The 12,302-nt window shown below is 40.9% G+C and overlaps 1 protein-coding gene across 8 annotated transcripts in view; it reads left to right on the top strand.

The window, feature by feature from the left end:
• The window catches only part of LOC120726439 (RNA-binding motif, single-stranded-interacting protein 3-like), a 289,992-nt gene that overhangs the window by 260,869 nt on the left and 16,821 nt on the right, over positions 1 to 12,302 (top strand). For all 8 annotated transcript variants that reach the window (XM_040020026.1, XM_040020028.1, XM_040020031.1 and 5 more), the window contains one exon: positions 2,570 to 2,617. In XM_040020026.1, coding sequence (XP_039875960.1) covers positions 2,570 to 2,617 — 48 coding nt within the window. The remainder of the gene's footprint in view (positions 1 to 2,569; positions 2,618 to 12,302) is intronic.

Here is a 12,302-nt window from a genome sequence, read left to right as displayed (position 1 = left end):
GCGTTCTTTATGCTTGGCTCCTCAATAACGATTGGATTCATTTCCTGGAAAAAACGACTTTGATGATCCGCATGACAGGAGACAGTCCAGGCCAGATCGCTACCAAGATTTCAACGAGTACCGCCAGCCAGCCGTGAGCCTGGTTTACATCACTGCTTATACAGACTGGCTCACTGGCTGACTAAATATGTGGCTGGCTGATAGGACATGGGGCTGGCAGGCTTACTAACTAGCTAACTGGCTGGCTGTTTGGGTTTACGTGTGACTGGTTGGAACGAGGGCCAGCTGGCTGACCATGCAGCTCGACAACTGACTTACCGGCTTTTTGGCCTGTTGGCTGACCGGCTCTTTTAAATTATAATATAAGCTGTGAAGTTCAGCCAGAGGTAGGGAGCTTCTTAGGTTGTGCACATTTTACCCTTCACTCACAGTGAAACTAATGTTCATGTAGAATTACTCTACCTGCTGTAATTCTGAGCAACTCTGTAAAAGCTGTAATTTGGTGCTTTGGGGAAAAGCCAGCTCAGGTCGAGTCAGTTAACTCTAATCTTCAAAAGCAGTCATTTGGATCTCTTTATATTTTGTGTTACACTTAGCAACTTAGCACGTTTTCCCTCACCTTCTTTCCTGCCTGATAACAGATCAGTCTCTGGCTTTCTGGTTTATTTTTATCTGGGAGATGTCTGGGAGTGAAGTCCTGCTGAAGTTGTTAATGCTGTAACTCATCAGCCCTTTTGCTGTTTTTTAACATCCCACAGATAAACGCATTTGTCATATTTCTGCTGTTAACTTGGACTAAACTACAGTCTTTTCACGAACCTAAGATGGTAGTGTTTGGTTCCAAAAGTAAAAAAATGAGTGAACACAACTGTCTCACAGCTGGCAAACTGGGACTTATCTCTCAGCATCCAAACAAAGCCAGAGGACACATTATCAGTGCATTACAACATTTTCAGCTATCAGGAAACACATTACAACATTGCTGTACATTGCACTGTTTGAGAGGTGCTTTTATCCCGTCTTCCTTCTCTCACCCCGACCGGTTGCAGCAGATGGCCCCGCCCCTCCCTGCGCCTGGTTCTGCCGGAGGTTTCTTCCTGTGAAAAGGGAGTTTTTCCTTCCCACTGTCGCCAAAGTGCTTGCTCATAGGGGGTCATATGATATGTATTACTGTAGGGTCTACCTACAATATAAAGTGCCTTGAGGCAACTGTTATTGTGATTTGGTGCTGTATAAATAAAACTGAATTGAATTGAGATTAATCTAATAATATAAGAATTAGTGCACCGGCCTGAATCTGTTCAACACCTGAGGAGGCTGTAAAGATCTCACGTAAGGGCTTTGAACAAAATTGAAAAGGAAGCTGAGATTATGAAGTAAATATGTTGGAGGTCTCTTTGTCTGTTTCTTTTCAGTGGATTGGACTAGCCTCCCATTGTGTTCACTGTGTTCTTATCGGTTCAGGTTTGGACTTTTTCATCTTTGGTTGCTTCAGATAAATTGTGAGTGAGCCTCCCTCACGTTAGTATGTAAGACTGGCTTTTTTTATTTACCCAGCAAAGATTTCACCATGACTCTCTCACGATTTTTTCCTTAAGCCCAGTGTAAAGCCATCCTTTCTTGTTGCAATAATCACATGACGGTCATGCAATATCTTAGTTAGAAAATGCCGAAGACAAGTGATTAAATATAAGCTTTCTCTGTGTCTATCTGCTGTCCCATTCAGCTGGGGAGAACAAATATTGCCGTGTATAAACAAGCAGACTTGGCACCGCGTTATAGAATATCAGGCTTGTTTAGGTATGGATCCAAATCACGCATTTGGGTTGGCTCAGAGGATTGATTGCTCTTACAGCAGATTATTCCATGTTTGTCTTTGTTTAATCTAATCATTTTACCAGGATCAGTGGCCAGTCTGTGTGTTTGTCTGCTACAAGCTGTCTAATTCCTCTCTCCAGCATAAAAGCTCTGTTTGTTCATCGTCCATTCCTCCGGTTTCTTTATAGTTTCCACTGTCACTGTTTCTCCATCTCTTTAACTTTTGAATCTACATGTGTAAATATGCATATCTGTCACTGTTTTTTTTTTCCCCTCTGGTTGTAGCGTTGAAGTTCTTTGTTCTGTTTTATGCTGAGATTAAAACAAAAATGCTTTTTGTATTTTGTGAGTCTTCTCTAGAGGTCTGTCCCTGACCTTTCACCCCTGCTCCAACAGCACTGGGCAGAGCTTTAATATTGTTATAATACAGAAAAAGACTCATTTTACGAGCTCAACGCACAACGTACTGCCGGCAATAATGAGAAGGCAGGAGGGAGATGGGCTGCCTCCAGACTTTCAGATTCTTCTAGTAATTCTTTGGCACAAATTAATCTGTGTAAAGTTCAGCCATTTTGGTGCATTAAAACCAGCACAATCATTTTAAGACTTACAGACTGAAGAGTATTTGAACATATTGGGACTATTTGAATTGCATTTATTGTATTATGTGGGATACGTTTCAGCTCTTACTAAGACAAAGGAAAATTTTATATTGCCACCATCATTTTACATTTTCTATATTTCTCCTCAGGTCCAGAGTACGTGGATGCCTCATCAACAATATGTTATGCAACCTACAGTAAGTACTCCACCATGTACCTGAAGTGCTGCAGCTGCCCTTGAGTCCCCGCTGGGGATCCACCCTTTGGATGCGCATCACAGATTTTCAACTAGTCTGATCTGCTGTTAATCGAAACTTTTTAAAGATTCGTATTTTTAAATTTATCCTGAAAATAGTTTACGACATGGAGACATTTTTATATTTAGCACAATGTGACTGACCAGAAAAAGATTCTGTTTGGAAAAACGTTTAAGCCACATTATTCTTCCGTTGCAGACTAAATGTTAAAGCAACTCAGTTTCTAACATGCACTTGGCCACTATTACTTCTGGCCAAATGATTACACCATTTCGGTCCTGGAGTTACTATACGAAGCACTTTATCCAATTCTGATAACCACATTTTTCCATCTCTCCTAAGTATACAAACACATTTTGTTTTATTTTTGGGAGGCTTTGTGGAGTTTATATGTTTTTGGTAGTGCCAGGAAGCAATTCAGAGTCATTTACCAGACCACAGCACAAGACAGACTGCTGCTTGAGGTTACCATCCCAGACAGCAGACAAGGGGGAAAAAAGCTAATATTAATTAGACTTAGCTCACGAGCAACACGGTCTTTAACGGTGAGGTAATCACATTGCCTTCAGTCACATTCAGTTCTGTTTTGAAGAGAGACAACAGAGAAGCTCCAGAAGGTTTGTACTGGTCACTAAATTTCACATTTTAACATTTCAATAACTGGCAAAGTCCTACTTCCTAAATATTAGTAAAAACGAAACCTTCTTGGGTGTTATTCTTTAAATGAAGGTAAATTACATTTTCACAGAGAAGTACAGTGCAAACGTTCCCTCTCATTTCTTTGTACAGAATTTCTTCTCATTTTATGTGGCATTTAACAATAGTTCTTCGAGCTTCACGAGGGTCTTCCAAAGTTTTTCTTTGGACATCGTCTGCTTTTTCATTCATTTTCAATCCAGTCCTTGTACTGGACCATTTTCAGATAAATGTTTTCTTTGTTAAGTTACTTGGCATTGACCTGGGAATCATTCAATCTTAAAAAGGGACCTAACTCAAGAAATGAACTGGTGGCGTGTCTACACATAACAAAAAACTTAGCAGAGAACCACTTTTTAAACAGTATCTTCAGGGACTTTGTTACTAGCAGCCATAATTTGTTCCCATTTCTTCAAATTCATGAAAAACGGCAACAATAAAAGTTTGACAGGCATAGAACGAGCGATTAGCCAAAAACCTGGCATAACTGAAAGCCATGCTCTTAACAAACAGGAAAGAATTGTGAGGTGCATCTGGCCCTTCAGTTGATCCAGTTGATCTACTGTTTACTAAAGCCTTATCAAGTAGACGGATGGCTGTCAACAAGCCATTCTTAAGGAAGACAAACAGAGAGGAAAGCCTGAGGTATGCTAAATTACACAAGAACTAGACTAAAAAAACAATGGCACCAAGTCTTGTGGAGCAATGAATCCAAATTTCAAATATATATATATATATAGTCTCTTACAGCCATCATGGTTCGGGGTTGTATTTCAGCCAGTGGTGTTAACGATCTTATCAAAATTGATGGAATTATAAACAGAGAAGAGCACCATCAGATTTTGATCTACCATGCAATACCATCTGGAAAGTGTCAGATTGGCAAGAGCTTCATTTTCATGACAATGATCCCAAACACAGTGACAATACAGCAAAAGCATACCTGAATAGAAAAACACACAATGGATTGCCATCAGTCATGGATTGGCCTCGCCTGAGCCCAGAGCTCAACATTTTTGAAGCAGTGTAGGATCGCCTTTACAGTGAACAGAACAAAAGGCAGCCAACATCCAAAGAAGAGTTTTGAATGCCCTTCAAAAAGCCTGGAGAACTATTCCTGAAGAAACGACAAGAAAACTTGAGCAAGAGAGTTCAGGCTGTCATGAAGAATAAAGGTGGTCATACCAAATATTGATTTTCAAGCTCGTTAGAGTTTTACGATCTGTATTTGCAGAGTTATATACTGTATTTTCTTGTATTTTTACATGTTTCAATAAATGCACATATTTTCAAGCAGGAGAGGTGGCTCAAGGCTTTTTCACATTTCCTGAAATACCCCCGCTTGCACATCCAGTTTTATTTTCCTATTGCTGAAGCCTCACCCGCACTCTTCCTTGAAAATACTTTTCCTTCTCTGTTGTTATAACAACAAAGCACATTAGTGGTTTACCAAATTGTTTTAAGGTTGAGTTTTTAATTGATCCAAGCTCTATAAGTGTTCTCATTTTGTTTCTTAGAGATTTTAAATCATTCAGCCAGAGATTTTTAGTGTTTGCTTGAGGCTTGTTGTGGCCCCTGAAGCGTATTCAATCTACTTCATTGCTCTCAGTTTGTTCACAGAAAAAGACTGGTTACCAGTCAAGGGCAAATATATCTGATTCTTTACCACTATTTTTAAAAAAAGCTTCACTTTTTGAAAATCTCAATACTTCTTTAATACAGTGGGTACTTAGTTCTATTAGCCTGGAAAAGTGAGTGCAGTGAAGTTTTTTTTTTTCTACATAAAGCACATTTTTAGGACTCTGCGTCACAGTATGGTTCATAATATGCATGTAAATTCTGCACTGTGGTTCTAAGTTTATTGATACAATAAGTTATTTTGTCTTTGGAAAAGAAATGACCAGCCTCAGGGTAACTTATGTTAGTTTTTGCTGAAGTTACCTCTAATGAATCTCACAGCCGCATAATTTAAGTCATGCTTTGATATCGAGGTTCACTATTCTGTACTAATGAGCAAATGAATATGCATATGGGTGAATAGGTAGCACCTTACAGTTTGGATCTATAACCCGGGGTTATAGAGTTCTATACTGCAACAAATATTTTACACACTGGGTAGATACCAGCCCAAAAGTGTTATAATAATAGGGAGAAAACTAGTAAGAACACACAGTTCCGGCGTAATTAGTCATTATTTTTTTTGTGTAGACTGTTAGATTAATTAAATTTGTTTTCCCCAGATACCGGGGTCATATGCCTCCACCAGTTTAAATCCTTCTCTCTTCCTCTTACTTCCTAAATTAGAGTTTTGGGAGAACCTTATGATATCCCAATGAAGGTGACCTTGCAATGACCTTTCAGTGTTAGATAAAATTGCATTAGTTTATGTTATCCTCTTATATGATTAGAGTTCTAGAGTTACAACTGAATACTGTAGCTGTTTTGTGAGTTCCTAATGACCTTAGCTTTGAACTTTGACGGCCAAAATATTATCGGTTCATTGTTACCGGCACAGAGGCACAAATCAGTACACACTACCTGATATTTTCATATCATGATATTTTTAGCTTTTGCTGTTGTTGGTTCAGCATGAAAAACCAAGTTTTGGCTAATGAAGTCCGTACGAATGTGGATAACATTGTAAGCGTCAGTCAAGAAGACAACTGCTTTAGAGTCCCTGCCACTGAGCAAACTGGGAAACATTGGCACTCACTCACTAGAGGAGTGCTCAACCAGCCGCGTGGCTCCCCGCTGTGGCCATTTACCACTCAGTCCTACCCATCTCACTTCCACTCCCGCTGTGGGACAGTGAACATGTAATCTGGTCGCAGCAGGCCACCAGCCCAGCAGACACACACACACCCACACCCAGCTGCAGCTGCCCTGTGAGGTGCCCAGTTTGCCTTTCAGCCACACAACTTCCTGCCTTTTTTTTTTTTTTGCACATATCTTCACTCAACCAGCCACCTCCTTCCCTCCCATACTTTGCAGTTCTCTCAGGCAGGTATGCTCCTTCCTTATGGCACTCGTTTCAGGCTGGATTAAAGCTAGCTCGCTAACAAGCTGCTGTTTTTGCTGCTGCTGCTGAGTCTCCCTGTTGTGAAAATGAAGCTGTCTTAGGTGGTAGACAGTATTACAAGGTGAATGACAAACGTGACAGAGTCCTCTAATAGTATAACTGCTCAGCATGTGCAGTGCAGCCCGTTTGTGCTTTAGTGTGTACATGCATTCTTTCTACACAAATACATTTGCATATCTGCTTGTGCGTGTGCATCCACAGTACAAGAATACACGTTTGCTTGAATGTGCATACTGTTTTCTTCATTTTCTGGCGTCTTCTCAGGCTCTCGGCCATGTGGTGTTGTGGTTTGTCTGTCATCACATGGAGAGAGTATATACTGCCTCATCATCTATGCTTGGGTAACTGTGCGTGTTTGCCGATACATGTTTGTATGTACTGTATGTGTTATGAATTGCCATACGTGTGGTCCATACGGGTTATTCTTTACCAGCCCATGCGATGCCTGATGGTCATCCATCTTTCAGCCTTATGTCATGGGGCCTCTTGAAGCCTTTGGCACTAGCCACTAACCAGCAGCCACATTGTACTGTCTACATCTCATCATGCCTCCATGCCAGCAGTAGCCATGTGGCGATATAAGTCCCCATGGTCCCGTCCCCTTTGTGTTCCATTGGCTCTTTCTGTCACCAAATGGCTGGTAGGTGCTAACCCCAGCTGTCACTGCTGACAGTGAATCATAGATACCAGTCTGTCTCCCTTTATGACCCGTGCTCGTATCAACTACCAGCTACAAACACAGCAGACTGCCCTTTATACACACATGCATACACACACATTCTGCCATCAGTTCAGTGAATCACATCAAATTAGCTAAGCATCCTAGTTCAAATGCTTGGGGGGCTTCTCGGGGCATTAAAAACCAATTGATTGTGCTGCAGTTTGGCGACTCCTTCCTCATGTTGTGTGTTAAACCAATGGAGCGTTGTGCAATGGCGCTCCTGATATCTGGGCAATATGGAGGCAGCAGAGCGTGGAAGGGGAAGAGCTGGACAGTCATACAGAATAGAATAGAATAGAATAGTCTATATGCATGTTAAATAAACTTGTTAATTAATCAGACTTGTTAAGTTTGATTTAACAAAATAAGTATTTAAGAATAGGTCTAGAGATTATTATTTAGATAATTACATTACAGATACAGATTAGGGTAAAATGTGTTTTTGAGTCTACTATTAAATGGAGTACAACAAATGGCACCTAAAATCTAAATAATGTTGAAGAAGAGCATTAAGGAAAGGTTACAAAGGAACTTTGGATAAATTGTGGTATTAATTATGCCACGACGGGACTGTTGGTTGCTGCAAATGAGTATTGTAATTCATTATTAATTTTAGTTTTAAATAATATTGATTTTTTTAGCTGTTATAAATTGTGCAAAAAGAGTGAAGAAGTCTTTTTGAAGTCTTAGTTAAAAAGCATAATTTTCTTTTTGTACATTGTAATCTGCATCATAATAAGCTTGGCTGAAGGACTACTACACTATGATCTTGCATCGTCCCTCAGTTTCTTTGTCAGATCTCACCAAGTCTCACCCAGTACCTGATGGTCAGTGAAAATCTTTATGTCAGAGTTTTACGGTGGGTGATGAAATGGGCTGCATCCATCTTTAATTTACAGTCTGTGACCTGAACTATTCTGCAAATGCCAGATCTCTCTGTGTTTTACATTGGTCCTACAAAATATAACAAGACGTTTTCTTCAGGAGTGCCTGACAGGCTGTTGTTGTTTTTTGATTTTTAAAGTGCTCATATGAATTTTTTATGCTTATATGAAGTTGTCTGTACTTTCTACTTGAGCCTTTAAAAAACAGCATGCCTGCTATGGTAAACTTACTCTGAAATGATATGCTGGCTTTGATGTTGCTGAGTTGAGTATCTCTCAGCAGGACAAATTTCTCTTCTTCGCAAAATTGTGCAAAGTGCTGGTGGAGCCGTATATTGTTAAAACCCCTTGTTAGTTAGCTACTGCCGATACTAATGATACGCATTGATTTGTTAACCTAATTTGATGTTTTTCTTCATTTCAGCCCTCCGCTGCCTTTGTAAACCTGAAGTCCATTAACTGCGTTAAGCAGCAATTTGTTGGAAATAATAGATGTTGTGTTGAATGGAAGTAAATCAAACTGCTGACACTGAAAGCAACTTGACCGCTACTTGCCTTATTGCACAGTAAACAGAGAGCACTGCAGCATGTACTTCTAAGGCAAAAGGTGTTTGTTTGTATCTGAGTAGATTAAGTTTGACAAATCTATCCATACGAAACTGGACTTCATCCCACAGAGGAGCCGGCGCTTTGTTAGCAGTTAGAAAGGGTGACTGAGCGGAGAACAGTTTTCAAAATTTGTTTATCTTCAATTAATGCGCAAGATGTTCTCTGCGGGAAACCTGATAGAAAGTGACAGCGTTTCTTTTCTTTTTCTTTTTTTTCCCTTAAGTGGACGTCTAAACGAGTCTGCAGTCTGTTCTTACATGGGTTGTTCTTCTTTCCTTTTCCTTTAGTTTATCATTTGTCTTCCTTCTTTCCTTTCTCATCGTCTGTGAGATGTTCTCACAGGTCATGTCAAAACACGACCACTTGCCTGGTCAATGCTACAGAAATCAGCAGACCTTGAAAAAGTACGAACAATTAAAGAACTAGAGGCCCCAAAAAGACAAATGCATACGTGCAGCTAACACGTGCGAATGCCTACACGCACAAAACACATTCCTTCCAGTGGTAAATCTTACTTACATACAGATCATCAATCACATGCACGTGCTCTTAAATTCAGTTCGCACTGCCAAAGAGTGCCGGACTAAGTGCTGTGCCAGCCATGCGCAGCATTGCTGTCTTTCCCCATGAGTTACCCCCCCCCCCCCCCCTTTTTTTTTTCCTTCCCCCCCCCCCTTTTTCTCATTCTGAACTGTATGTGCTTCAAGTGTGCATTTGCCTGAGTGCACCAGCCCTTACATACTGGAGGTGAATTATTGAATTCCTCTGCCGTTGCACTCCGGCCAGTTCTCCCTGCTTTGAATAGACGTTCACTGGATCTGTGAGAACATGAACCGTAACTATCAGCCCTCATCGAATAGGGTTGAATCAGTGCGCTGTGTGATACCCATCTCCCCGCTTGACATTAAAAATGCTCCTCGGATTCAGAGAGGGAACATTATGTTGGTCTCATGGATTTGACTGGCGAGGCAGAATTTGAGACGGGGCTACACTCGTCCTTGAGTTCCTCTTTTATTTTTTTCCATCCCCGCTCCCTCTGCACTCCTTCCTGTACACCTAGCTCTCATTTCTCCCTCATTTTTGTCTCACTCTGTCCTGTTTCTCTTCTCTTCTGCCCTTTCAGACTACAACTGCACCTACTGTGTCCGTGCCAGGAAAAAAAAAATTGTCTTGTCAGGGTTAAGGTTTCATATATATGTAAGAACAATACTGTTGCAGAGACACCGGGTGACTGACAAGGAGATTGAGTGGCTGCATTTTCACTGTAAGCTTTTTGGATATTACTTCAACAAATTTTGCGATAGTAGCAAAAAAATATGTTTGGAGACAAAGCTGATATGCTTTGGTGGGCAGGCTTTATTAGCTGGCTGTGTTTTTAATTGGATTTCTAATCTTTTTTCCCCCCTTTTTTGGTTTTTATAAATAGAGTAAACATTCTAGAGAGATCCTTGTGTGTGAAATGATCTATTTGTCTACAAAAGGCAGTCAGAGAACGGCTGATAAACGAGCACAGTCCGACCGTGGAGAGGAATGGACCTCCCATGAAGACATGACAAATACTGTTACATGCTTCATCTAGCACCCTTATCGCCTCATACACACATTAAGAAACACAACACATAAACGCACGCTACAAATCCATCCAAATAGCATGTCCTATTCAATATGGAGAAGTTGGTGCTTTATTTTTCATAATAACTTTATTACTAGAATCATTTTATAGTCACAAGCCATCATATTACTGGGGGAAATTATTAGTTTTGCTTTCCTTCACTGACACGCACACATATATATATAAGATTACAAAGCAGCAGCATTACCATAATCCATCTCAGCCACGGCAATTTGGTTATACATGCTCCCAGATTTTGACCTGCAAGTTTAACCTGTGCACCTCATCTGCCACCTATTGGAAATTGAATATGTAGTATTCTAGATGATAGACAAGCTGATGCGTAAATAGGCGGGGAAAAGCAGATTCACCATCGCTCTTATTGCCTTTTCATTGCATAGGACAAATTTATACAAAGTAGATAATTCTCATTGCCACATAACCAGAGGTGAGGAATCTTTCATCTGTATCATGCTCCACATGTTAATCTGTTAACATACATTTTTTGCAACCCCTCGGCTGCTTCAGTTTCTTAGTACCAGTTCTCTGTCTTCCCTGCAGGGCTTTCCTGTGTTTGCAATTAAGATTTCCAAAAACCATTACAAAATCAGATTTCAAGTATCCCTTTGATCACAAAGACCGAGTTAAGCCGCTACACACATCACTGTCAGCTTGGGAGGCTCGTTCATTGCTATCTTTTGGTCTGCGCTACTATTTGCTGCCCCACTTGGGTAAAGTAAGCAGTTCACTGTCCTGGATCAGTCTATGGCACATTTGGTCCTGTAGACAGACTCTGTTGTTAATAGTTGAGAAACCCTGGTAGTCTGTTAGCCCTAAGGAGGGATTCCCACTGAAGATTAGTTTGAAGCACCCGAAATGCTGGCTCCCTTTTCTGTGCTTACCCGAATACAAAGGTGCCCGAGGACATCTGGAAAACATGGTCACAGTTGAAGTAGGTGACATACAGCACAACCACAGAACAGGGTAAATAGGAGCATACGGACACCTTTAGAAGACACATTCATATTACTTCACAAGTTTTTGTTTTGTGTTGTTTTTTTCTGTAGTTTTTGTAGAGAGACAGTCATTACCAATAGTTTAGCCTTCAAGCGGGTGAGCCTGGTGCAGTTGGGTGCCGTTACCACTCAGCCATCTGCAGATGTGCTGTGTGTGTGAGCATGATTGCATTAGGGAGGGTATTTGTCATGTTGCTGGTTTGTCATGCTGCTTGTTTACACTTTGACATTATGGGGACTTGTCTTCCTCATGGGGACAAAAAGCTCATCCCCATATAGCCTTGTTAGGGGACTAAGATGAAGCTCTTTGGAGTCATGAAGCTGGATAGTCACAGTACATACTTTGCAGAATTAAGACCCTGAAGCATGGAGTGTGCATGTCTCATTTCCACTGACACAAAACACGCTAACTAGTACAAACGAGCATCAGTGTCCAAACCACAGTGCCTCACATGGAGAAAGCAACTGTCAAATACAGCGAGGAATGCACTGAGTCAAATGCAGGTCGTCTTTCATGGGCCCGAGACAAATGAAGCTTTGTTTTAGCCAAAGACTCAGAAATACAGCCTCGGCCCATTGGCGTTCTTGAGGCTTTTAATGTGCCAGTCTTCTGTCTTCTCATTCCCCGACTTTAATCAACATCTTCCCCCAACACAAAGCATATAAGCATGGTCTCTTCTTACCAGGCTGGCAGTAAAACACTACACAGTGATCTTCTTGCACATAGTGAAACATAGGGAAGGTGAGGAAAAGAATGTAAACCTCTCTTTGTGGCCTCAAGCTGTTTTCCGAGTGAAGGTATTGCCCCAAGGTAGTTACATGTATCAACACCGGCTTGAAGCAGCAGGGTAGATATGCAATAATGTGGGAAATTATAACCTGCAGCAGTGAGAGATTAGCAAAAATAGCTAGCTGTGGGGGTGCTGTGATCAGGTTTTTTCGGCTGATACTGATCAGTTTTCATGTCAGCAGAATCAGACACTGTAATGCTTATCTTTACAGGAAGTC

This window comes from Simochromis diagramma, unplaced genomic scaffold (assembly GCF_900408965.1).
Source record: "Simochromis diagramma unplaced genomic scaffold, fSimDia1.1 OVJJ01000753.1, whole genome shotgun sequence".
NCBI classification, from domain to species: Eukaryota; Metazoa; Chordata; class Actinopteri; order Cichliformes; family Cichlidae; genus Simochromis; species Simochromis diagramma.
This window is presented reverse-complemented; position numbering and strand designations above follow the sequence as displayed.